The sequence below is a fragment of the Candoia aspera genome, chromosome 1 (assembly GCF_035149785.1).
Source record: "Candoia aspera isolate rCanAsp1 chromosome 1, rCanAsp1.hap2, whole genome shotgun sequence".
NCBI classification, from domain to species: Eukaryota; Metazoa; Chordata; class Lepidosauria; order Squamata; family Boidae; genus Candoia; species Candoia aspera.
The window spans coordinates 236,537,567-236,565,374 of NC_086153.1; the positions used below are offsets into that span (position 1 = coordinate 236,537,567).

General features: G+C 38.7%; 3 protein-coding genes across 3 annotated transcripts in view; 2 read left to right on the top strand and 1 right to left on the bottom strand.

Moving 5' to 3' along the window:
- Positions 1 to 2,716, bottom strand: part of IGHMBP2 (immunoglobulin mu DNA binding protein 2) — a 91,643-nt gene extending 88,927 nt beyond the window's left edge. The window contains exon 1 of the mRNA XM_063289247.1: positions 2,598 to 2,716. Coding sequence (XP_063145317.1) covers positions 2,598 to 2,680 — 83 coding nt within the window. The 5' untranslated portion in view covers positions 2,681 to 2,716. The remainder of the gene's footprint in view (positions 1 to 2,597) is intronic.
- Positions 2,717 to 2,804: 88 nt separating this feature from the next.
- Positions 2,805 to 27,808, top strand: MRPL21 (mitochondrial ribosomal protein L21). The gene is made up of 7 exons (XM_063289249.1): positions 2,805 to 2,919; positions 5,627 to 5,687; positions 20,798 to 20,883; positions 21,941 to 22,104; positions 25,101 to 25,153; positions 26,830 to 26,933; positions 27,626 to 27,808. Exons 1-7 carry the CDS (start codon positions 2,871 to 2,873, stop codon positions 27,688 to 27,690), a joined length of 582 nt encoding a protein of 193 aa, XP_063145319.1. The 5' UTR covers positions 2,805 to 2,870; the 3' UTR covers positions 27,691 to 27,808.
- LOC134487446 (E3 ubiquitin-protein ligase RNF4-like) lies at positions 7,047 to 9,408 on the top strand. The gene has a single exon (XM_063289248.1). It carries the CDS (start codon positions 7,147 to 7,149, stop codon positions 7,951 to 7,953), a length of 807 nt encoding a protein of 268 aa, XP_063145318.1. The 5' UTR covers positions 7,047 to 7,146; the 3' UTR covers positions 7,954 to 9,408.

Sequence of the window (27,808 nt, forward strand, 5' to 3'; positions counted from 1 at the left end):
CATAATTTCCATATGAAGGACATCAGGTTAGAGAAAACAATATTTAAAAAAATCAGGCTTTTTTCAGACACAGTAACAATGTTCACAGATCGTGCTAAGCAAAATATTTAACCTAGCCATAAATTTAATAATTTTCCCTTTCTGTCAAATTACAAGCTATAATTTGGTAATATGTAGAGGTCTCTAGGGATCCCATTCAAGGCTTCTATGGACCACATATGGCTGCAGTGCCTGGCATTGTGCATCTCTACTGTCCAGCTAAGCAGCCTGTCAAAAGATGATTGAGTTGCCACTTTGCCACATCTTCCCCACTCCTATCTTTGTTTTTCAGCTCAATACTTCACACAAGGAACAAATCACATACTATTTCTTAACATCTGCAAATGAACAACAGATCAAGAAAAGGTAATAAACGTAAGGATGGTTATCTACACCTTAATTACAGCCCATCTTGACTTCTCCAACACACTTTATATAGGGCAACTCTTGAAAAGTGTCCGAAACTGCATTTGCAGTGGCTAGGCTGCTAACAAGTACATACAATATAAGTACATGATGCCTGTACTGAAAGATCTGCGCTGGCTGCCAATTGCCTACTGGGTACAACAGAAGGTTCGAGTGTTAATCTTTAAAGCCCTAAATGGGTTACAGCCTAACTATCTGAGAAACTCTCACTATGAACTAGCCCAGTTACTTAAATCAGCAGGTGGATCCCTTTTGAAGGTACCCACTGCCGGAAGCAACACTATATGGTCTGCAGGAAAGAATTTTCTGTGTATCCCTCAGGCTATAGAATCCACTCCTTAAGGAGATGTGTTTGGCCTCCCCATTTGGGAAATGGCAAATCGTATCTTTGTTACTAAGCTTTTCACTGTCAATTATTTTTATGGCATCGTATTGATACATAAATACTGATTTTAATTGATATTGCTTTTATAGTAATGCTTTATACTTTGTAGTTTTTTTGATTCTACAGTATGCTGCCTTGCTTGTTTACACAAGAAGAAAGGCAAGGTATAAATTAAATAACAACAAGAACAAAGATACCATGTTTCTCTTCACTCTTTGCCTGAGAGCCTGGGGAAAAAACAGAAACTATCAACCAATAATTTGCTTCTGGCCACTACAGTATTTGGAAAGCAAGTTTAGATCCCTCCCAGATGGACATACAGTTCTTTAGATGTACACTGTAGCCTTATTATTATGGTGCTTCCTTTCCTATTCAGGTAATTTAAAAAATCAGTCTCTGAAGTTTGCTTGCTTAAATAACAGTTCAATAAATACTTGACATTCAGATTTGAGGAAGAAAACCAGCATGTCCACAATAACTAATAAATCAATATTTTGAATCTAAACCAACAAGCTCAACTCTAAAAACTTTAGTGGCACCTATTCCTATTTATAGATGTGAGTGTGTATCTATATACAGGTAGCCCTCACTTAACAACCCTAATTGGGATCAGCAACTCCATCGCTAAGCAAAGCAGTTATTAAGTGAAACATCACTTGAAAAAATCTGAAATTCAGGGGAAAGAAGTAGGAACTTTTGGAAAAATTGTTTTATTCTCTGGGCCTTGAAAAAAAAAAAGAACATGTCCAATCTAAAGGAAGTGCCACTATATTCAGTGGATTACTGTAAGGTCAGGACTTTAGCCTCTTAAGTCTCCTAGCCAATACGCTATTCTAATTGCCTGCAGCTGTTACAATTATGATTTAGGGAGCATATTAATCAGCGACTTTTAAGCAGCCCATAGGTGACACCAAAATCATATTTTAAGTCCTTCAAATATCTGGGTTTTATAATGTGTTAATGAGTATTTTCAATTTATTAGTTTGAATAATTTGAGTAATTATTCATAAGTGCTTTCAACTCTGCTATCTAGAACGATACTGACCAGGTTCACACTCATAAAAATCTATGCTATGATTGTTTCATTTTCGATTAGCATGCTTTGTAAATCCAGTCATTATGGCTGGCAATCCAGTCTGTGGTTTAGCATGACATGTAAACACAGCCACTACTTTTGCTCTATCATTCTGGTAAACTGACCAGCAGTACCCTATAGTTATTCTGAAGAAAATACTGCACAGGTTTATAGAATTTAGCCCTCACATAAGTAGCTATGTTTATTATCGTTGCAGGTGTATTAAAAAAAAAGTCCTTTGTTTTTAACTAGACCCAATTCTGCAAATGGCAGATTTGCTTCGTGGTATCAAGCCTTCAGTTATAAGGCAGGTGACCTAAATACTCAAAATTAAACCGTCTTTAATTGAATATAGCCGTGGCAAAGGTACGGGCAACATGCTGCCCTTCAGATGTTTTAGATTATAGCATCCATCAACTCTACTTAATGGCCAATGGTCAGGGGCCACAGAATGACACCTCAGTTTACCTACTCTTGCCCTAATAAATGTCTTTAAGCCAGGTTGTAAACCAGTATTGGCTAGCAACAGTTTGCAATTAAGAAGCAGATGCGTTGAATAAGCATGCTTACGAACAAAATATATAACTCGACTTAAGTCACTTCTTAAATTCGTGCATTCATATTTTTGCTATAGGGACCGAGGAATCAACTACCCCTAGCCGAGGGCGATACCTTGCTTCCGAAATCTCAGCCTCTTTTTCCTCCCTTAGCAACTCCACTTGCCGGGACACAAACTCCTCTACCAACGTCGCCATCGCTGCCGGCTTCAGCAGATGCCCCAAGAACTCCCGTTCCGGAAAAGTAGGTAATGACGTGTTGACAGCGGCCCCTTAAAACCGGGCTCTCGTTGCTCGACGGTTCCCATAAATCGCGACCCAGGTCTTCCAGGGCTGAACTTCCGGTTCCGTTGGGCTCGCAAGTGGGGGAAAACCTGGTCTGATAGTAATGGCCGCAGCGGCGGCGTTTGGTTATGGGCGGCTTCTGACTCGAACAGGTGAGGGGATGATTTTCCTCAATGCCACTGTTTTAAGCTCTCATTTAGGAACTATGATCTTTTAAGACAAGAGTTTGGGGTTAGTGGTTCCTGGGGTTGGTTACCTTTTGGTGTTCTTTTTCTGTCTTCTTAACGTGGCTTGGCATTATTGTGTACTTTGCACCTGCGTTATAGTTATCCTTTGTGTTCTCTTTGCTGCTGATTTTAAACCCTAAATCCTCCTTTTCTCCTGCACTTAGTCCTTGTTGACTCTGACACTTTTCTTTAGATAGTGTTCTCCCATCCCTTGTGCTCCCCATTTATGTTGGACTTCATCCTAACCGGCCAAATCATTGAGAATACTCTGATTTGTAATCCGGAGCATGTGGTGAGAACTAGGTGAGGGAGGGTGCTTCAAAGCATGGATTATATCTTTGTCGTTTTGCCTGGTTCATTGTGACTTCACTGCTGGAAGCGATTAGGTAATCACTGTATTATGGGGAACTCAGGCTTTGAGGAGCAAAGTATGTTTAGTCAGGTTTTGAACCACAGGAGCTCAAATGCTTGCTGCATTTTTTCTAAACCTCAATATAGCCTGAGTGATTGTAACCTCTGTATTATGTTTGCATATTTCATTTTTTATATTATTATAAAAAACTGTCAGAAACCTTTAAGCTACCTACTTTTGAAAATAAAATGTTTGATTTAAACCAAACTAACATAATATTGGTAAGACTGAAGTTGCTAATAGTGAGAAGTGCTTGTTTACTGTTTTGAATCTTGATTTTGTTAACATTTTATTTTACATACTGCCTATTAAATTAACAATCCAAGAACATTTTTTCATTTTCTGTTTTGGGTTCTTTGTTTTATAGTTTATAACTAAAATGCTTTTTCATAACTGAATTTATCCTAAAATGCTTTATTTCTTAAGGACTAAATATATGATAAAACCAATTTTAGCTGTTTTCCTCTATTCCAACTGGCTATTCTGTGATGACTATATTCTTGTTAGGTGATTTTATGGAATCTAATAGTCAATGTGACAAGTTTGGTAAATTACAATTTTACCCTATTGTATAAACTCATTCAAGGCTATATATACTGCTTTGTGGGTATGAACAGTGTTAATCCACAGCCCACATTTAATAGCAAGGAGTAACATTTGACTGCTCCAATGGCAGTCAAAATTATTGAGATCCTAGTATTGCCTTCTTACTCTTTCAGGCTAGTATTGTTTGAATGCCATGTACATATAGGCTAATAAGCATTCCAACAAAGTAACATATTTTTCACTGCATGCTTCTAAAAAGCTGTTTCAGTTGGAATATGTGCAATTTTTGTCTACCAGAAAAGTATTATTGCATAAGTTGGAGTAATCTTAAACTTGGGGACTTTAGTCAGCAATTGTTGCCAACTATATTGCCTCACAAATAACTCCTTTTGTTATTTATAAAGAGGTAATATTTAATAGAATTTCCAAGAATATTGTATATTATGTAACAAAATATAATGACATTGAAATTCTCAAGAGCAGTAAAGCAGGAAGCTCAAACTATATCTAAAAAGCCTAAAAATATTTTTAAAAGATCTTTGCCAGAAGGGGAAAAGTCTAGCTACAGTCAATAAAGACCTTCTTTCTGATACTTGATTTTTTTACCTCAAATGGCAAATATATTTAAGGGAACCCCATCATATAAGGTCTGAACATAAAGTACATAGGATGTCCTTTAAGTTTCACCTCAGTAGGTAGCTTCCTTTAGCCCTTGGCAATAATCAGTAAACCCTACTCATCTGGGTTCAAATAGCATGCCCAGCTAAATTAAAGACCTAACAGCTGTGTGCACACATGCTGAAATTTGAGTTTAAACCTTGGTTTATTTTTTCCTTCAGTGTTACATGAATCTAGCCTGTTTTGTTAGATTATAGTTCAGTGTATTGTGCCAAACTAAAAAATGGGTTATTTCAGTTCACAGATTGTGTGAACTGCCCATTTAAAACACATTTGCTGTATACCTGGAAGTGCTAGAGTCTATCAAGTTCTCCTTAAGAGTATTATTACTTCTTCTTCCTGTATATGTCAGAGGTAGCCCACTTAATTCTCCCCACCTGTTTGTAGTATCTTATGCTTCCTCCATATTTTTTACTTCGAATGCTTTCACATAGAAAATAAAAAAGAAATACAATGGAAAAGTAAAAGTAATGAAAGAGAAGGAAAAATGCATTTAAAAAGACATAAATTTAATCTTGACTATATGGAATAATACTACTCAATCTTTCCAGTATGTTTGTAGAAACCCAATTCATACTGAAGAGTGAGCACGTATCTTAGGACTTAAAATCTGGTGTAGCGTGTTTTCAAAATGTTTGGCTATGCTCCAGTATGCTGCCTTACTGACACCCATGCTGGCTGTCTACTCAGTATCTCATTAAGCCTGCCTTTGTATTTGAAGCTATCTATAATAGACCAGAGGTTTAACTGAATAAGTCTACCCAATTAAGTGAGAAATTCTATCCTGTTAGATTGTTAGTCAAACCCTTGCCTCTCTGACATCAGAAAGACTGTAAAGATCTTTTTGGATGAATTGTAAAGTGTTGAAGGGTAGGATAATTCCAGTAGAATCATTTTACGCTTCCTTAAACACTATCAAACACTATTCTTACTAATTCTAGAATTGGAGCATCTTAGTCGTATTAGAGTGACTTTTTGTCCCTGACTCTCTTTCAGCCTTTCTGTTGAGGTCTACAGTTCGAAGTCTGAGTGCACGAAACACTTCACCAGTTCGGGGGTAAGATCAAGTCATTGCAGAATGTTTTCCTTTCTCCTTTAGGATTCCGATTTAGTTTTGGTCATATTTAAACAATAAATGTAATCTTTTGGCCTCAGTGTTGTGTGAAGGATAGTAAACTATTAATTGACTAAAATTTTATGCAGGCTGAAAAAAGACATATTAATCAAATCATATTCATTGGAAATTGTGCTTCTGTGTCAGTGCTAAATTGGAATTATGAATAAGTTTATCAAATCCTTCCTCTAGGATTTTTTCCCTCATTACTGGGACTTTAGGGGCTCTTGGAACACTGAATGCATAATTGTTTCTTCCTCTTTCTTTGAGGTTCTGTTAGGAAGCATATTAAACCTTTCTATGCTGTATGGGCTGTGGGAAGGTACCAGTTTTTCTGTTGCAAACGATGGCGTATTTATTCTTTGATTGTTAGGTCACTTTAGAGCCCCTGTGTACAAAAGGCAGGCTAGATTTATGCAAAACAAGCTAACAGAAGAAAAGAGGAATTAGTGTGTGGGAAAGCCCATGAAGGTATCCCTTCTTACATGGTGCAGGCCATGTTGTCTTTCTTGCAGTATTGTATGAGAAAGCCCAGTGCAGTACATATTGACTCTGTAAGACACTTGAAGCAAGTCAAAAGTTCTGTAATATTTTAAATGTTTCCAAACATCTGTAGAAATCCTTATGTCCCACTTATTCCTAAGAGGCATTTGCTTCTTGCATTCATTAATTTTCTGGTTTTCTCTTTCCTGACTTCTTTTATAAAGGTAACTGTCAAGGGAATCATTGAGATGATCATCTCTATATAATGATCACTTTGCTGCACATGCATCCCTTTGCTTGAGTGTGCAAACAAAATTTGCAAAATTTTGTCCAAACTTAAAGTAGGGCTTTGGAATAAGGCAGAATATTACATCAACTTCAAGTTATGGTTCAATATTCCTGGATTGTCCCAAAATTGGTAACTAGTTTCCCAATTCAGACAGAATGGATACCTATAGATAATTTAAGCTTCCTGGTTTGCTCAGTTATGTGAGCAGAGGAAAGTATGAAGGAACAATATCTGCAGCCAGAGGCTGTATTCTTGTCTGGGTTTAGTATGCTGCAATAAATTGTTTGAATTGGCTCATTACCTCATAATGCTTGTTTTAGCCAACTATCGGCTAAAAAAAAATAGAAAATGAATCTTATGTGCTGGCTTTTGAGCCTAATCATGTTTCTTCCTACTTTGATGCAGTTCTAAAGAGTAATCCTTCAACACAAGATTTTGAACTTGCTCCCAGCTTCACAGTTCCTGCCATAAAAGGATCACACCCCAAAGTTGTAGTGCTCTAAAAATTCTCCCATTGTATAAAGGTGCCCTAGAACATTCATAAGCAACATTGTGGAATTGAGTGGCAGCTAAGCATTAAGGGAGAAAACATACTCTGTGCGACTTGTGCCAGTCCTCTTCCTGCATACCATGAAGTCGGCCGGTGTGAAGCATGATGGAACCAAGAGCAGGAAAAGCAAAAAACAGAGTACCCTCCGTCCAACACCACCTTCTAACGGCCCGGGCAAGATGGTTACAGGAGCTGCTTCTAAAATCAGGATCTTCTCCTTGCCATCCATTTCTCCCATAGCCACTTTAGAAGCCGCCACTGTTGGCTCTTCTCCTAAAGCTGGGCCCAGTTTTCTGGATGCGTTTGTCCCCTTGAATGATAGCACAGACATGGATCAGGAAGAGATTCAGAAGGAGCACTATGGAGAGAGGACTCCTTTGCAAATTCCTAACCAAAGTAGAATGGCAACTTCGACTGCAGAAGCAGTATCAAAAATAGGCCCAATCAAACTTGATGAAAACGTTGAAGTAATAGATCTCACCAGTGACTCTTCAGTGGTTGATCTTACACACAATGATTCTATTGCAATTATGGACGAGAGTAGCCAACAGCAAAACCAAACATTAAGCCGACTGTTGTCCAACAGCTGCATAGTATATAATGATGATGACAGTGAATGTAGTGAAAGTGATCTGTTGGCTGCCAGTAAATTGCCTAGAGAATTAGAAAAGGAGAGATTTGGAAGTTCAAAACCTTCAGGCACTGTGAGTTGTCCTATTTGCATGGATAGCTATGCAGAAATTGTCCACAGTGGACGACTCATAATGTCAACAAAATGTGGCCACATCTTTTGTAGTCAATGTCTCCACAATTCTCTTAAAAGTGCTAACTCTTGCCCTGCGTGTAGGAAAAAACTCAATCACAAATATCATCCAATATATATATGAAGCTATAGATGCACCTGGTAATCTAATTTGAGCTTTGTGATTATAAACTTGGCTGAACTAAATGTAGGTTACAGATATTACTTAAATGTGATAATTAACTCATGGGAATTTTCCCCACTTGGCCACTTTGTGGTCTGATTATATTACGCAAATTTAATTTTGCTTTAAGGAGTATTACAGCTCAGTTCATTCAGGGACCACAGATTCCCATCTACTGAAACCTAAATAAAAATTCTGCACAAGTAATAAAGAGAACTTATTGTTTATTTAACTGTAGGCCAGTTATAAACATATTGATGCAATAGGTAGCAAGCTGGTGAATAATGTTACAGGTTTATTAGAACTAAACAAAACCCACATGCTTGAGGGAGAAATGTTGTTCACTGAAAAACTCTCCCTTCTGTTGATAGAACCCAAATAAAAATGCTGAACTCCCAGATGGATAGGATTTATAAAATGCTAGAACTCAAATCTCATACTATGTACATAAATACTTTGTTTCAATTTTCTTTGGTAGTCTAAATTTTCATTTTAATTGCATTCATAATTAAGGATCTTAATTGTAATGAGAACTGTGAATGTGCATCCTCTGCTTGAACTCATATAGAAATCCTGCTCTATACATGTGATTAGCACCATTCTTGTCCTTAATGCAGGCACAAATGGGCAGTTAGACAAGCCAAATTGCCTGAAGAGCTGCTCCTTCCCACAAATGCTAGTCAATTACAATTTCAAGCCTGTAAGAAATAAGGACATATAAGAAACAAATTTTGAGTGTAAAAGTGATCCTGTTAAATATGTGTAATAGGGTGTTGGATGACTTGAAGTGCTAATCTAATGTGATCTATTTAAGAAGTTTAGTAACTGGACTAATTGGCTTTGTTAAATATATGTAATCTATACTTTGGTTATTAGCAAACATGGGGTGCCTATACAATCATTTACTTCCAGTTAGAAAGCCGGAACTTACATCATTAAAAATGGAGTCGCATGTTTACATAGTACAGCATAGGCCATAGTCTGGGTTTCAGGTTCAATGCTGAATGCAGAATGTTAAAAAAAAAAATTTTTCCTTAATGAGCTTCCCACAGTTGGTTCTGGGCTGGCTGTGTAAACTGTGCTAACTGAATTTTCTCATGTCCTGTCAATTGTGTAAAATACTGTAGTAAAGACCATCATTGGAGAACTGTCCAGTGGCATCTAAAAAGCCATATCCATGCTTATTATAGAACTGTTGCAAAATCAGTTAATGAAGTTATACAACTCCCTCCAGAGTACTGCTTAATAGCTTTATGTAAGCATGTGATTATGAACATAATTGTTTCATGAGTTCTCCTGCTTCTTGAAATCATTATCACAGCTGCCTGAACAATAAATGCACTTTTGATACTTTTCAGAACAGATAATATTGGCTCAGTAGTAAGGCAGAATGCTTTAAATGACTTTCAGATAGTGTGTGTGTGTATATATATCATTTATATTCTGTGTAAGCAATTGCTTTTTTAAACTCTACATGTAAATAAAACACTTTTGATGGTTTATTAAAAAGGCATCATTTAATTGCCATGCTTTATTTTTTCAGATATTATTTCCTTAGAATCATGTACTGGCTTTTTTCTTGTATTGTAGAATTTGTCATAGAAAAGTATTGCTGAAAAATCCAGAGTGCTTTGTTGGCAGAGAAGTAAATGATGTTTTAGAATTAGGTTTATTGTTAACTAAATTCTTAATTGGTGTTTTCTAACACCAGTAACAAAATGTAGCTTGTGGACAGACAGATAACCTATATCCTGAAGCTTTACATTACAGAACCAAACAGTAACAGTGTTCTTAAAACTGGGACTTTTTAAAATATAGGGCAAAGGTTTTTGATGACAGTAAGATAGATGCTGGAATAACTATGCAGGTTTGATTCAGCAACATAAAAAAATTATGTTCATTGCTTCTCTAGAAAATGTGTTGTCAAAGTTGTCACCTCACTGGAGCAGTTGTATGAATGTTTATTAGGGGCGAGTAAGGAAAGTTAATTACGTTCCCTATTGTCATAGAGTTGCAGCATTCTTTTTGTGGGGATTATGGTAAATAATTTTTCACATGAGCCCATTGTGCTTGATTTGGTGTAGAACATAGCAAGTAGGGTTGTATGGTATTTTGGATCTGAAGGGCAAAAGATGATTTAGAGCAGATGTGAGCACCTATGTAGCTTCTGCCAGCAACTTCTTAAACCAAATGTTTTTCATGCAGCTGCAGAGGGTAGCTGAATGATTCTTGGAAAAAGATACAGCTGTGTTAAGGAGTTGCTGACAGGTGCTGTGTGAGTATCTTGATGGACTGCAAAGCACCTTTTTCCCTTTGAATCCAAAGCACTGCACAGCCCCAATAATAAGGAAGTAGCATGAACATAAATGGAAGATATCTAACAAACGATGAATTTTTTTAGGCCCAGCAGGTGGCAGCACTGAGGTGATTTTTGAATACTCTTGAAAAAGCTACTGACAGATGTGGTTAGTACTTGGGATGTGTGATCACTGGGAAATAATTAGGGTTGTAAACTAGACTGGGAAGCTGAAAGGTCATTCTGGAAGAAAGCAGTGGCAAAATGTTTCCCTGTTACCACAATGTGCCCATCTGGTCCCCAGGGTTGAATTGAATGAGTCTCTCTATGCCTGCCTTATCTCCTGGAAACAGAGGGAACACTTTATTTTATTTATTTTCTATCTCGCCTGTATTATTTTTTTTTATAAATAACAAGGCGGTGAACATACCTGATAGTCCTTCCTCCTCCTATTTTCCCCACAATAACTACCCTGTGAGGTAAGTTGGGCTGAGAGTGACTAGCCCAAGGTCACCCAGCTGGCTTTCATCCCTAAGGTGGGACTAGAACTCTCAGTCTCCTGGTTTCTACCCCGTTGCCTTAACCACTAGACCAAACATGCCCATCACATGAGACCCCTGGGGTACTGCAGTGTCCTCGTCTAGCCCTACAAATAGCTTCATATCCCTTGCCAAAAATCTGACTCCCATCACAAAGTCAGAGGAATAACATTCTCCTGCATTTTAGCTTCTCTCTGTTTGCCCTTGTCTCCTGGCTAGTAAAGCATAAAGATACAACTGCATCACTGCCCTGTGTATTTGGTAGTAGTAGTAGTTTATTAATTGATTAGTCTTATGATCATATCAAAGAAAAAAGATAAAATACAGGGTCTAATTCCAGAATAAAATAAGTAAAAGTACAACTATAAAATACATATGGGGTAAATACAAAGAATCAGCATTCAGATAAATCACTTTTACATGACACCCCAATCTGTTCAATATAATGGGTTCTTAGCTGAACTACCTTGTCTATAAACTTAGCAGTTCTGCTCACAATGTATATGTTAGAGCCCAGGAGGAAGTAGGACAATCTGCAATTCAGGCCCCAGTGGGCTGTTCTTTCAAGTAGGGATGTTGAATATCTAAGGGCATAGAGTTGACAGTCAAAACATAAGCAATATCTTCAATGGCTGGGGCTCTGCATATACATGACCTCTCATGATATGACAGGCAATGAAAGCATCCATATTTGGCCATGGAATCTAACAACTCGAATCTGGCTCTAGAATAGTCCCTCCTTAGGAGTTGCATCAAACTCATTGACAGGTATTTTTCAGTTTGGAAAATGGTTTTGTTCTTAGCCAGCCAATTTAAGGATCTATTTTTTTACCAATACCTCCATGTCTTTTTGGACACTGATATCTAGGACACTGTTTTAAAATTTCCTTTGCCTGAGAGGCAGTTGAGAGTAAATATTGGGTGGAAAACCCATGCTGAAAAATCACTTTGGTAAGTCGGCTTACCCGGGAGGTGGGCTGAGCCATACTTATCTGTTCAGCCAAATGTGTTTTGGGAAGCCTGTTAGAGTGCATTGAATGGATCCTCTGCCAATAGGTTAAAACTTTTATTATTGAGTGGCTGTAGATGGAGTGGATCCCTGTTTCTGCTCTGACTGCTGAGGCTGACACGTTCTTGTCAGTTCCCAGTAAGCTGCTTAAAAAACAGGTCTTGTTCAAGTGAGGTAGTTTTTATAAGGCCCCACAATTCCGCACCATAGGTCAGCACTGGGACTATTTTTGCCCTAAATTCTTTTAATATGGGGGTTAAAGTACATGGGTAATTGTAATTAAATAATTTATATAATATTTTGGTACTGGGCCTCAACTCTCCGAGTTTCTTTAAAAATGATTTACCCACGACCCTGTGTTGGTAAAAGCCACTCCTAAATAAGTGAAAGAATTCACTTGTTCAGTAGGCTCCCCATTCAATTGCCAGTTATATTTCACACTTCTTTTGCTAAATACCATCGCTTTAGATTTGGATTTATTGACATTTAGAGAATTTAGAATGCAGTAGGTATTTAGCTTTTGCAACTCTCTTCTCAGGACTATTTGAGAATGCACCATTAGAACCATATAATCATCTTATAAAATAATAAATTTATCATGGATCTTTGGCATATGAGTGTGTGAAGCATGCATGAATCCTGGAATATCGTTGACATGAAGGTTAAAAAGCACTGGGGCTAGAATACAACCCTGTCTAACACGTTTATGGGGAGGTGTACTCTGTGTTGGAGAACCATTTACACTCATATGCACTTTCAATTGGGTGTTTGAGTAGAGGGCCTTAGCCAGGAGTAAGAGTCTGGGTTCCATGTTTAAGGTGGCCAATTTCTTCCACAAAATGTTTGTTTATGGCATCAAAAACTGCACTGAGATCTATGAAGGCGGTAAACAGTTTCTTGCCATTATTTCCTTGTTTTGTTATGAGATGATGTAAAATAAATATAGAGGGTTAAGACCCTCTACTCAAACACCCACTTGAAAGTGTGTACAGGTGTAAATGGTTCTCTAACTCAGAGTATACCTCCCCATAAAGGTTTTTTACCCCCTAAAGATTTTTTTCCCCCTGGAATTCTTCAGGACACTCATTGATTGGTGGGCCACATTGTTAGCAGGGCTGTTCTGCCATATAAATAACACATGTTGCATCCCAGTCAGATGGGAAGTTGCCATTATGGTCTCCACATATAAAAAAGGAGACAAGGGTGTCCCAAAACATTATAGGCCTATAAGCATTACGGGAATTATGGCTAAGATGTATGCAAACCATATTTTGAGCAAAATAGAAGCCTGGGTTGTCAGGGAAAAAAAATCTCTTAGTGGAGGAACAAGCTGGATTGAGACCAGAGCGCTCCACAGTGGTGATTGGGAAAATATTGGAATTTTGGGTTAAAGAACATAAGTCTTTCAGACATTCAGCGGGAGTGATATTATCCAAGATTCCTTCAGTGTTGAAAAAAATGCACTGGTTTTAATCTGCCTTGCTGTTGTATGAGCTCTGACAGGTTTTGAGGTGAGCAGCAATTTGGGTGGGGTGCTTTTGCAGGTTGGCAGCTCTGCATAGTATCAATGTCCAGAAGGGATGGCTTGCCCCTAGGCGATGATGATCTTCCTGCCTCAGGTTCTCTCCTTAACCCATGTTGGACTGCTTCGTGAGCTGTAGCCCTAACAGATGATTTGGTGTTTGTGTCTATTTTTAGAAGTGTTGAGCTAAGGGTGTCCTCCTTGTAACTCAGTCCTACTCCACTGCTAACCTCAGTAACTCACAAAGATTTGGGCTGCATCTTGCTTCCTCTTGTCATCGGCCTCAATTTTGTTTCTATTCCTTACATATTCTGTGTGGTGTAGTATTTTTTCAGGAAGTGGGGAGGTCTGGTAGAAATTGCTCCCAAGGGCTTTTTGTTGTTCTTTTCGGTGCCTATATTCTGTATTAAAATAGGAAGCGAACCCGCAGGTGGTTTCTCAGGATAGGTACTATTTTCTTGGGCAGTTGGGGTGACCAGCTTTATTAAAGGTTTAGCAGCTTTATGTGTTATTGCTAATAATTCCCTCAGATCGTTTAGCCTTTTTATAATACCCATTTGTTCAGTCTTTGGCAAGATGCTGAGAGAATTAAGTTTGTTTCTAAAGGTTCTTCAGAAAACTAACTTGCTGTGGGAGGTACAGATTGTTTATTCAGGCTGTCTCTTCTCAAGGACAGTGCTGATAACACATCCTTGGAGTTACCTACTTCTATGTTGCTACAATTAAACTTTAAAGTAAAAGCACTCTTACTGCCAAGATGGGTTATTAATGAGCTAACTCCCTCTGTGAGAAACACACATAATGAGAAAATCTCAAACTTGCTCAAAAAAGGCTTCATTTGAGCAACATGCTGGCGATAGTTGGATATTTAAAGGTTAGTAGGATTCATTTGAAGTCTTTCCTGGATGGAAGCCATTCAACCTCCTGCAAATCAATCAACTGCCTTTCACAGTGTAGAAGCTGACTGAGGGAGAGAATGGCTGCATTTCTGGATCCCCATTTTTCTCTATTTCCTCTGTTCTGGATTTGTAGAGTGATCTGATCTGGTTGTAAGTGACAGTTATGATTTAATTGCCTTTCGTCCAGTACTTCCTGGGAGAGCAGTACTTGCCTCACACTTGCCTCTGGATGTAGGTTTAGATCTCTTAATTTATACTTTGCTCTCCTTTTAGGTTCCAAAATAGGATCACTATTAATTGCTTTTGAGACACAGTTCTTTCTGGATATGCTTGTTCTGGCTGACTCAGCAGTGGTATTTGAATGACTGTGTTTAAGCTTAATAAAGGACTCTTCCAGGGTGTCCAGCTTGTTGTTAACTGTAGTTAGAAACTCAAAAATGGGTTTGTGCCGTCAGTAGGCATTGTCTGGTTATAAAGTGAGTAACATTTTCGTTTTCAAGTCCTCATCCCCTTGTTGTATAAGCCTTGCAGCAGCTGGACATTATGGCAAGTAGCTGTTTGCTTTTTCAATAGCTGTCAACTTTGAGCTGTTTGGTAGGCTTGAGTGAAGTCTGAGAAGCGGAATGTGAGTGCTGCCTCTTCTTCCTTTTCCCCATAGTAGAAATGGTAAAAATACAGGTCTCCAACAAAAATAGTAAAAATATAGATCTCTAGCAGGACGAGAATAAAAAATTAATTGAAATAAAAATAAAATAAAAGGGAATGGAATAGAATGGAATAAAAGCAAAAGAGCTAGTTAAAAATTAAAAATTGGCTTTAGAGGGAGCTCTTAAGGTATTTGGTAGGAAACACTGTTCTGCCTTAGCATTGTTATTAATAGCAATATCACTAGCCATATGTTCAGAGTCAAGGTAGCTGCTTTTTGGTATATTTGCCATTAAAATAAAAAGTTGCAATTTGGGGTTACATGATACAATAGTAGCTTCATGCTCCCCAGGCATGCAAAGTCAATATCTTAAGCACAAGAATTCTAGTCTTCTCTGTCCCCTGACATGTTGGTTTTGTCTTTTTATTTTAAAATACTTGAGGCCTTCCTATATTACATAAATATTCATCTCAGTGCACCATTTCTAGCTTTCCTTCTGTGGTAGATTTGTTTCTAGACAGGTGTGTGTGGTATTTAACATAGTATTTTAGTTCTTAAAATCTTGTAATTGTCCACATAAACCTTAAAAATAAGGTTGGTTTTCACACATTCAATTTCTTTCTGAGGTGGGGGCAGCCCTCCTTTTTCCAGTTTCTGCAAGTGCCCCAGGGATATAAATGGAACACTAGTTAAGTATAGAGGTGAAAAGGCACTGCAAACATACCTTTTTATTCAGCTAGTACAAAAGTACCCCTAGCATACTATCTTTTCAAGAAGAGTAGCTCAGATGTGTAGTAGGACTTCACCTGCTGGCCCTATTTCTGTGTGTCTGTTTTTAGGGACCTTCTGTTCTCCAGAGTACAGTACTGGTTCTTTCTTTCTACTGATAAATATGGGAAGGTACATTTGTAGATACCTCTGTTACAAATAGATATTCCATGTTTTTCAATGGTTGCTGTGAACAGTTAATGGAAGCCTAGTTTACCACATTAACCAACTTGTGTGAGTTTGCTTCTCAGGCTGAAGTATAAATCAACTATTCTGGCTGGACTCCTGTAATGCATCAAGCCATATACTAGCTGACCACAATTTAGCTTAGCTGCTGCATGAACCCAGACAGTCTGAAGTGGAGCCCGTCACTTTTTATGAACTGAGCACATCCAGTAGCTTTCTTAGCAGCAGTATGGAAGTGGTTTGCCACTGCTGCCTTTTGGGCAGTGATAGAGAATGGAGCTATGCACATAGTACATACCCTGAGCCCCCACTGTCTGTGACCTCAGTGCATTCAGAAAACACCTTGAAGAAGAGGTGAATTGGAGTTTTGCTATAGCTTTATTCAGGATTTTAATAAAGCAAAACCTCAGATCACACACAGAACTGTAATCACATTCATGCACATAGAAATACAGCTGTCCTTCATACCTCCCACTAATGTCTGGAGGTTGGGAAAAAAAGAGTTGTAGCAGTAAAAACAGCCCTATTTGTTATCTCATCTGAGCCCTCCTTGCATTTGGTTGCTGCCTGAGTAGGGCTTCTGCCCAAACTCTGAATCTGTTAGGCTCTTAGAGGCTTTTTCCAATGCTGAGCTATTCCACCCACAGCAGAACAATATTGTCATGAAAATTGCCACCCCATTGCTGATTCCTGTCCTGCCTCTATTGCACATCACTGTCCCCAGCTGACTTCCCTCCAGGTTAATGAGCGATGTAGACTAACACACTGTCTCCATCCTGAAGCTGCGTTTCGACAATATTGGGAATAAGGGATAAGCAGCACTTTAATAACAGTTTAACTAAGGATGGCTTAATTCTGTCTCACTCATGGCTGGAAATGAGATGAAGGCAATGTCACAGGGACGTAACAGGAAAATATGTTGCCAGGGAGCATGTATAACCTATAAAAAATAAGGCTTGAATAATACAGGCAGTCAGGAGTTGATGAAATCAAAGGGCACTGGTTTGCATCTTGTTTGTAGTTTTGCTAGGGGCAAAAGCTGGGCTTGTTAAAAAATTACTCATTTTAAATGATAAATGCAAAGAAAAAGATAAACTATTTTTGTTTTTCTAATGGAGGTTGGAATGCTCCCTTTGGGAAAAGAGAGTTTGCATTTATCATGTATAAATGCAATGTTGATCTTCGGGATTCTCTGTGCTTTATTATAGTAAATAGCAGTGAACATCTGAACACCCACTGCCACATTGGGGTAAAATATATATGCTTTGTTAGCAAAGCTGGTTAAGAAGCAAGACAAAACTTTTCTACCAGGTGTCTAGGCCAGTTAAGTATAGAACCCAGAGATCCAGCAGGTAGTCAGTCCATCCAGCCACCCAAGGTTCAAGGGCCAGAAACCACTCACTACCTCAGTCCCACCATCCTGCATATGCCCCGATAGTCATGTAACTCATAATAATAGATCAGTGGCTGGAAACTGGTTCACTGAAGGGTACAAGATATAATGCAAGTAATAATATGAGTTCTAAAATTCAGAAAACTGACAGCGAACAGTGCTTGAGTGCAGTTACTAACTGAGCCCAACTGTGTTATGCTAAATGGAAATGTGATCTTGCACAAGATACCCCCCCAAAAAAGTGCAAATAGGAAATAAAAGGATGAATATTAAAAAATGGAATCTCTTTGACCTAGAGATCCATTCATCTCTAGCCCCTCAATACTTAGAAATGTCTGCTAAAGAACATTCTTGATCAGCACTCTTGTGCTAAGAGTTGTTATTATGACATGGAGTACATGAAACAATTCAAGTGGTAGAAACTTAATTTGGGATTACATTTTTGGTACAAAATTTACTCTTAAAGGACCTTTAAAATAAAGGTGATGAGAAGGCATACACAAATGGAACTCTAATTGTTTTATTTGCCAAAAAATGTAAACATCCATTTTCATAAAGACTAAAATATAGGGGAGGAGATATTCAACTGGATGCCCCCCCCCCTTTTCCAAATGTTTATTTGAGGGACTGTGATTGCAGATAGTTTGAGAAACTCAGCGGCTTCCAGAGGAGGTATGGCAAACTGAAGATGGCTCGGCGAAAGCAGAGCTGACAATTGTGGCAAAGACCATGGAACCAGCAAGTAGACCAGTTCCTTGGAACCTCTCCGGATAAGGAGAGGACAGGAGATTGTCCACATGTGCTCATTGTGAGGAGACTGCAGGACAGCCATTTTCCATGGGTTTCAGTGCTGAGAGACGACAGGATTGGTCACCTTGCTCACAACTGCAGCGGAGATTTTTAAAGCACACTGAGTTCACAAACCTCACTTTCTAATCACTTTTGAAAATTGCTCATTTACTTCTAAATTATTAGAGACCTTCGGAATGACAAGTTTGAAAACACCTGGTGAGTCTGCCTTCAATCCTGAACAACAAAATTAATCATATGCTTAAGAATTTAAAGAATCTGAAATAAACAGCAAAAAGCTAAATAAGATTTTGATCTTAGAAAGTTATAAATGCACTTAGAGTCCAGATAAAATTGGTATATTGAAACTTTTACAATAAGTTTTTGGAATTAATTATAAAGAACAGTTTCTTGTGGGAAATAGATTCTGTTTTGGTTTTTACAAGACATAACAAAGCAATTTTATGATTTCAAAACCTGGATACTAGAGGGGACTAAATATTTTAGGTAGAGGAAAGATATACAAGCCTATAAAATGATGCAAAACATTATAACAATAAAAATACTGAAGGAGAAAATAGTATGGGGCTACTATTTTCTGATTCCATTCATTCCGAAGAATGGAATCAGAAAATAGCTCCATATCAACAATGTCAGTAATGATGTCTGCTTCTATGGATAGACTATGTCAAAAGATGTTATTGAAGAAACATCAGCTGCAGAACAAATTTTACCTGACAAGGTAAAGATGGTATTGAAAGTGGATAAGAGACTGACTTAGAAAAAGGATGTTTAAGTGGATCTACAAAAGAAACTCGTTGAGGTTTTAAAATTTAAAAGGGAAATACAAATGACAAACCAAGAGAGTGACCTGGATCATTTTTGCCTCGTTAAAAGTCTTGAAGAACTGAGCAATGGGACAAAGAAGAAATGAACAGAAATCAAATCCTATGACAATATTTAAATGAACTAAAGAATAAGACTGTTAGAAGTAAAAGGAAGGAATATAAAGTTGGTTTATTTGATCAAGGTTAAAACAAGGTATGTTGTTACTTCCAGCTACCCTTTATGGACTTTCTGCTGGCACCAGGATTGAAAAGATGATCTTTTATGGATTTGTTTATAGATACGAATGGGATATGGGATGAAGAGACAAATGTTTGTAACCTTAGAGGGGGTGAAGAGTCACCAAATTTGTTTATATGTGTTGTGATGAAGGTTAGAAGTCACTTCTTTATTTCTTTTTATTTTATTTTATTTTTCCTTGCACTTTTTACTCCTTTCTATTCTCTTTTCTTTAAGTTTAGTTTGTATTAGATTTATGATTACAACAAAAATGCTTAATAAAAATTAGAGCGAGAGAGACATGGGTCTAGGAGTCCTTTCTGAGGGACTGAGATTTCAGCAGCTCAGCAAAATAGTAGCTTTTTTTACAATGGGTGCAGAGAAAGACAGAAATCCCATCTGTTAGTTCCCCATTCAGCTGACCAGCTTCTTCCTCAGACCAAAGGGAAAAATCTTCAGCCAGCAGCTCCTTGGGCTACAAACAATTTTTCAGAAGCTGGTTGGGGCTTTTTGAAAGCCTGATTGCTATGCCAGAAGGAAGGCTGGCAATTTCAAGTGTGTCTTTGCCCACTGTGTGAATAGCGTTTGAGCAATCATCACCATCTCCCTGCTGCAACAGAATGGTACCACCCTGAGGTGGTTGAATGCTTGGTTGGATGAAATGTCTAGAGGATGATGTGCATAGCACACATGGGTGTGAATGTGTGTATATTTGCAACCTGTGGTCTGGCAACCTTTTTTTTTCTTCCTCCAATTTTATATGCTATAAAAGGGAAGGAGGAATCAAAATATGTGATAAAGAAATATTGAAAGTACTTTCAGAAGGCTGTCATTATTGAAACCACGTTGGTCATCCATGGACAGAAAATATGGTTTCATCTACTGTGGTTAAGTGAACAAACCACTGTTAGGTTGGCTTACTCAAAGATAAACCATCATTCATAGTTAGATATATACCAGCTATTCCCAAACCTTTCCTTTACTTTGTGGTGCTCCTTCATAATTGAAGGCTTTTGAGGAGGAGTATAGAAGCCAGGCTGCACAGTATCTGGGGTCATCATGGTAAACATGTCAATACGTTCTCCGAATGACCTTCCCAACTGTTGGAAGTGGTTTCCTAATTATATTTTAAATATGTTCAATTCATTGCTTGTTTTGAACTTGTTTTCTGTCAAGCCTTATTTTGCCTGGACTATGCAGAAAGTCCTTTGCAACTTCCCAAGGCCCCTCACCCACAGAACCTGAAATCTTTTTCAGTGAAGTTTCCAGATATTCCAGGAAACTGAGATATCCTGCTTGGAAAGTTCAAGTTCTTCATCACAGAGTTGGGTGCCTTCTACGGTATAATTGAGGAGCTGGATGTTGAATTCCCTGCCAGTGCAAAAACCTAATGTATTCCAGAATTGGTTCCGTAATTCATTCCTCTGGTTCTGCTTTTCCCATAATCATGCTTTACGATTCATGCTTCTGTATGTGGGGCTTGTTGAATTAGCTGGGAGGTGTGAAACTTTTCTTGGCTTGAGGGCCATACTTAAAAAAAAATTGAGACTTGAGTTGCAATCAAGCATCCAGGAGGTGGGGCAAAATGTTTTGGCTCCGCCTTTGTTGAAGAACAGTACTGTAATAAGTAAACCCCTTATTATCCACTGGGATGCTTGACTAACATTTATAACAGCAGATTCTTATTTCACAGGCTGATTCCAAAAACATCCTTGTCATCACCTCCGTGGCCTGAAATCAAGCTCCCTGATCCAGCAGAAGAGGCAGAACACCACAGAGGTAAATAATCTGTACCCACTCAAAAAAACTAAGGGTATGATTCTGCTGTTCGTTTGTTTTGTTTTAATATTATCACTGCCTCCCATTCGTTTCTGCTTTTGATTTAATAAAGACACACATAATCATTTGTCTAGAATAATAGAACAAGAAACATAATAAGCAACAGCAGTGTTAGTGAAGTTGTTGTCGGGTGCTTCATACAGAAGGTGGCTAGATTTGTCCTCTGGAGATTGACATATGTGTCAGCCACAGTGTGCCCTCTTAGCCAGTGCAATCACCATAGCAGGCCATTATGTACTCAGGGTTGCCTCCTTAGAGACCCAACTCTGCCTCCTGTGTTTCACACTACCAGGGAGAAAGGCCTCACTTTGACTGGTGCTAACTGTGCCCCATCCAAGAACATGTGAAGGAAGCTCTGTCTTTTTCCGGACGTGAACAGTGGCCAGGCAACCCCAGGAAATTACAGGTTTTGAGTTCAGGGGGCAAAGTACCATGCTACACCTGCATGCTCCTGAACCCAAATGTGTATTTTTCAGGACTATGCAAGCCCAAGAAAAGGTGCAGCTTTTGTGAGGAGATGCTCACAAGTTGAGGTGTCTGTGGCCCTGCCCACTCTGCAGCACCTTTTTGGCTTTGGACCTGAAGCACTGTGCGTTCCCACTGATCCCAAAGTTTGCCTTAGAATCAGTTATTTTAGGTCCTAAGAAATGTAGCCCTGTGGATGCTGTGACAGAGTTATTCATCCAAAGCAACTATTCTCCCACACTCATCTCAATGCATACCACATCTTGCATTTAGAGAGCTGTGATGGTATACTATTTAAAATGCTCCCAGACTAGGCGGGGAGACCCAGGTTCTACTCCATCTTTAGTCACAAAAGCTCATTGGGTGACCTTGGCCAATCACTCCCACTCAGCCCAGCCTATCTCAAGTGTTGCTGCAGGGAAAAAAAATTAGAGGAGGGAACAGTCTAGACATCACCTTGAGCTCCTGAACAAAATGTGGGATATAAATCTAACAAATAAGTTTAATTACTCACTTATCAACTTTCATCCAGAGGTTGTACAAAAAGTGAACGAGTTAATTGCCACTGGACATTATGGAAGACTGTTTGCTGTTGTTCACTTTGCCAGCAGACAGTGGAAAGTAACCAGTGAAGACTTGATTTTAATTGAAAACCACATACCTGCTGAATGTGGAGACAGAATCAGAATGGAAAAGGTAAGCTTTGTGTTAGCAACCGCTTTTTCTCTGTATGTTAGTCAGAAAGATTACTGTGCCATGATTGTATTATTAAATTAGTGTAAGACATACAGGTCTGCCTCCCTCTCACCATGTCATTAGCTACCTGTTAGCATCTCCCACAAGAGTCCATGTCCTGTGGCAGGGGGATAAGGACTGTTGTAGAAGGGGGAAGATGGAGCTGAGAACATAAAAGAATGACTGTTGGAAGCTGTGAGAGCATCAGAATGGTTTTCTGCTGATGGCTAGAGAGGAAAAGATGACCAGAAATCACAAAACCCATAGAAACACTTCAGACAGCATTCCAAGGGGAAAGAGAATTAAGTGGTAAGTGATGAGCTGTGGAAGAAAGGTTGCTGATGAACATGTGGGTGTGCAAAGGCAAGACAGTAGAGAAGCATTAATAGCCATCTTACTTCCACTAATTCAGGCTTTTCTCTATGCTTTCACTTCCTTATTCTAAAGCTAAATAATGCATATAGTACCTCAATTTCCCCAAGGTTAGAATTTCTGTGCCTCTTATTCTCCTGATCCAATTTGCACTTTCACTTTGAAGCACTTTCTCTTCTTTTCTAACTAATGCAAGTTCCTGAGAATCCTCTAGCTGATGCCTCTGCTCCCAATCAACCAGTGTCAGTGTCCTGATCCTTTGGTGAAAGGGTGCTAGCCCTGTGAAACTCTACACCCACCTCCTAGTGCTCTCTATGAGAGATCTCTATGGGCAATGTTTAGATCCTCTCTTAGCCTTCTTTTGCCCTGACTTTCATGCTACCACCAACTCCAGGTGCTGTTCTCAAGGTTTTAGATCCTCTAACTCTTCTCCCTTTACCAGTACAGGTAGTCCTTGTTTAGCAACCACCATTGGGACTGGCAACTTGGTTGTTAAGTGAAGCAGTTGCTAAATGAAACCCTGACTGTGCTTATCATCTTACTTCAGCTTTCCTTTGCTTTACAGACCTGTGAAATTCATAAATGTGAGGATTGGTGGTGAAGTTATTTTTTTATCACTGTCATAACTCTGAATGGTTGCTAAATAAGGCAGTCATTAAATAAGGACTACCTGTAGTACTTGGCACACAGTTTTCAGCCCCATCCACTTTGCCTCATTAGGGTGACCCACACTGTCAGACCCTGTGGATTAGGACCTGAGTTTTAGCTTTCTCAAGGAATCGCAGAACAAAGCTTTATTAAAACAGATTAACAGCCTCATAAGACAATTGAATAGCACATATTGATAGCAAAGAACTTTTAATATATAAACAGTTTCAAATTATTCTATCCTGGTTCTAGTGTTTTCCTCTGGACAGTCTGAACACTCAGGACACAAAGGAGGCTGTAACAGCTCTCATCACAGTAGATAAAGCATTGTCTTCAACTTGAGAACTCTTGACACTTTCCTTCTAAAAAATGAATGCTTGACTGTATTCACACAAATAATTCTGGCTTCCTCCATCAAATTATATTCCTGGGCGTGGAGGAAAATATACTTTGAATAAGTCACTTCCTTGTAGCTTATATGGGCATTTTACTTTTTCAATTGATTTTTCCATGTCCCTGTGCCACTAAAAAAGACATACCAACTTTGATTTGGGTAGGCTACTCAAACCTGGTGCCCTCCATATACTTTGGAGAACACCTCACATCAACCCCAGCCATGTTTTGGAGAGGCTAAAATCTCATTATTTGCCTAATTCAAACCAAACTAGTCACTGTCAGTCTCTCAGACAGGACTTCCAAGCATTCCAGCAAGATGGAGTATGCCAAGATCTTTTTAAAGTGATTTATTCTGCTGCTATCCAGACATGTTTTAATTATACATTGCCATATACATCTGCTCTGATTTGTAAACATAATTCTGTTGCATGGCTGAGTGCCCAAACTAATCCACTTAACAATCAAACAGCCTGGATAATTAAAGATTGACATAAAATAATATCAGATGCCACTGAGTTGAACAGTATTGCTTATGTATTCTGGTGAAATACTACAATTTGGAATAATTTAGCAATGGAAATAAGTTTTCCTTTATTCCTTTAATTTTTACTTGGAAAAGGCATCCCTGGATATTTATGCTTTATTTAACTCAGTGCCATAACTTGGTGTGAAATAGAAGGAAGTCTTGCGAGAAAGTAACACCTGAGAGAGTGGAATTTTGCTGGCTATGTAGTGAAATGAACAAAAAGGCCTTGCACCAGCATTTCACAACTTGGCACCCTCCTGATGTGTTGGGATTATAATTCCCAGAATTCTCAGACAGCACGGCAAGTGGCTAGGAATTCTGGAAGTGCCAAGCCCCAGTTCATCTGGAGAGCAGAAAATACATGATACCCATGCTGATTTCATCGTGGTGCTAGCTGTACTGTTTCCTGGAGATTGATTCTGAGCTGCTCAGAACCCCAGGAACAAACAGGTGTCCAGTGGGGTGATTTTCTTCTTTTCAAAATGTGCGGTGATCGCTACAGCACTGAAAGAAATCACATCATGCATAAGAACAATGAAGTCTGCCATCTCTCATTGTCTTCTCTTGGTGTCATGAGTAAGGATGGCGAGCAGGGGGCTCTCACCCAGACTGTCAAGCGCATGCGTAGCACTGAGGAACTGTTCAGCCATTCAAAGAGACACAGATCGGGACCGCCTTAACCTTTGGGGTTTATATGGCTGGGTTTTCCCACGCTTTCTCAGTTTGTTAGGATTCTTGTTAAGTACTACTAATAAATATTAGAGACCAAGTCCTCGCCTCAGTGTGTTTCCTGGTAATCAGGACACTTGGATGCTCCAGAGATGTGGGGAAAATAACAGTTTTTGCCAAAGGGGATATTTATTGGGCAATCCCCTATTTCATCCTGGCTTATTCAGCTATCAGGGCGAGAAAACCAAAGTGCAGATTTAAGGTGCATTTTCCACAAATACCTTGGTAACGTTCTGACGTGTTCTATAATACGATGATTAATATACATTATTTACTCTTGCCCCAGGTACTGTTGGTGGGGGCTGATAACTTCACATTGCTGGGAAAGCCGCTCCTGGGGTAAGGCATGCTTTGGGGTCATTCAGTCATGCTGAATCTTTTCAGAGTCATGTGCACTGGGCTGAAAAAGAGTCCAAAGGGCTTTAGGAAAGGATGTCTACCAACCACTCAAAAACAGCTGAGGGAAGGATGTATGCAGAAAAGAAGGGAATTGCCGTAGTAACTCCATTGTATTTAGACCATCCTAAGAAAAACAAATTGAAATAATGGAGAGTTGCAATTAGAAGCCAAGAGGGAGAGAAAAGAAGGAACTATCTGAAGTTAGGTGTTCAAGGATCTGGGGATTTCTTATCAAAACAAACTGTCTGTAAAAGGCTACAAATTCTCATCACCAAGAAGAATTAAATCTCACATTTCTTATTTTTCTGTTTCTTTTAAACTCTGATGTAAATCTGAGTTAAAAGAACTGTTGAAAGCAAAATCCATTATCGAGTGATACACACACACACACACACACACACACACACACACACACATCGTTTCAGTTTTGTGGATAGGAAACAAAAGGAGGAGGAATCTTCATTTTTGGATTTTGCTTTAAAACGCTCATTAAAAATATGTGGTGTCTGCTTCCTTGGTATACTGAACACAATCTAATTCATCACATTTCCTGCTTATTCTGAAACATTTCTTCATAGATCAGCGATAGTCCATTTTGTTTTAATTTCCTGGAGAAATCAGTTCCCTTCTAAAACCATAAATGTATGTCTCAAAATGTTGAAGAGGATTGTAGCCTGCTGTTTCTAGTATAATTATTTCTTTGATATTATTTCTAGATATGCTTTATGTTGTTTGTTTTGTAAGCTACCTTGAGAGAGTTATCTGAGAAAACGGGGTATGCAGTAAATAAGTAAACTGCAATTGCTTTAGGAATGTTTCTATTGTCATTGTGGAGTCCTTGGTGTTCCCTGAGCTTGGTGGTTTTATCTTCAGTGCTAGAAGGGAGGTGGCCTTGCTCCCTGGTTATATGCAGTAGCTTGCCCTGCCCGTGTTGGTGGGGGTGTGGTTCTTCCTTGGAAGTTCCTTGATTAGGGTATTGTTTTCAGCTTGACTGTTTGTCTGGTGTTAATCCTGGTGTTAATCCCTGCTTGTCTGGGTGTTGATTGTGGCAAGGAGGTGTTCTGGTCTTTTTGTTTCCTTTTTAGCTTTTCTATTGTCTTTTGAATGGTGTGTAAATATTGTTTACCATTATGTGCCTGAGTGCCAAGCTTCCAGGAATTCCCTAGTGTTTTTGGATTTCGCTTGGTCTAGGATGCTGACAGTTTCCCAACTGAAAGTATGGTCGAGTCTGTCCATGTCTTGTGAGATTAAGGAGTTTTCATTGTGTCTTCTGACTGCTAGCTGGTGTTCGTGGATGCGCATGTGTTCATACATGTAGTGTAAGGACTGTAACAGCCACTATATAGGACAGACAGAAGATTAGCAGAGTGCATCCGTGAACAAGCTGCTGTATATAAACAGAGCAACCCCACTCCCTTCCAGCACTGAAGATATTACTAGTCAGGTAATGAAACACCTGCAAGAAAACAACCAAGCTCAGAGAACACCAGGGACTCCACAGTTCAACCCTGAGCTACGCATAATCTCTTCTATTGCTTTGCTTAATTTTTCAAAATATCTATCTATTAAGAGAGAATGTGAGCAGGTTTTTTTTAATCTCTCAATTTGTTATAAAGAATGGACCTAGTCCGTGTGGAGGCCACTGTTATAGAAAAGACCGAATCTTGGCCAAGAATTAATGTGAAGTTCCGTCGAAGAAAGAATTACGAGAAGAGAAGAAGTAAGATGAAAAACATACATAAAATTTTTCATGTAAAACCCCACTATGCAGAATATTTGCTTTAATAATTGAAGAACTTGTATGTGTGGAGGAAAAAAATAATGGGAATTGAATTTGAAGACCTGCAACCTTTCTTTTTGTCATTTTAAAAAGGTAAAATGTCACTTGAGTCTATGTTGTTTTAGCAACAATGCAAATTTAGTTTGCTGTTGCCCCCTTCCAGGATTTTTTTTCATTGAGGCTGTAGTCCTTTGATTTCCTAGTGGTCTCCTATCCAAAAATTAAGTTTAACCCTGCTTAGATATCTGAGATCAGCCAAGGTTGCATAGGTGCTATTAGCTTGTTGGGCTTTTAGCACATTGCCCATTAATTATATCTGATTTAGATTTTACTGCATGAAAGCGAGGCAGTTCCTTTCCAGCAGCTCCAAATCTTGCATGTGAATCCATACAGGTTAACAAGGTGAAACAATATATTTCAACAAACTTTGATAACATTCTAATAAAGCAATTCGTTCTGAAGTGATGGTTTGTTTCTCAATGCCAAAGACAAGCAACTTTTAAGATGTATATGCTGTAGAATGAATGATTTTCTGTGATCAATCATGGTATTTTTAGCTCTTTGTGGCAACTTATAAAGTAATTCACTTATTAAGCCACATCCTGAGTTGAATTGTCACATTTCTTTTTCAGTTTTCATTCAGCCACAAACTGTTCTCCGGATAAACTCCATTGAAATTGCTCCTGTTCTGTCATGATGGATTGGTTTGTAATATCTTGGGGGCATTAAGAAAATAGAAAATGTTCATGTTGCATTTGGTTACTCTCAGTAAACATTTTTAAAAAATTATTAAAATCGTTATCAACATCACCAAA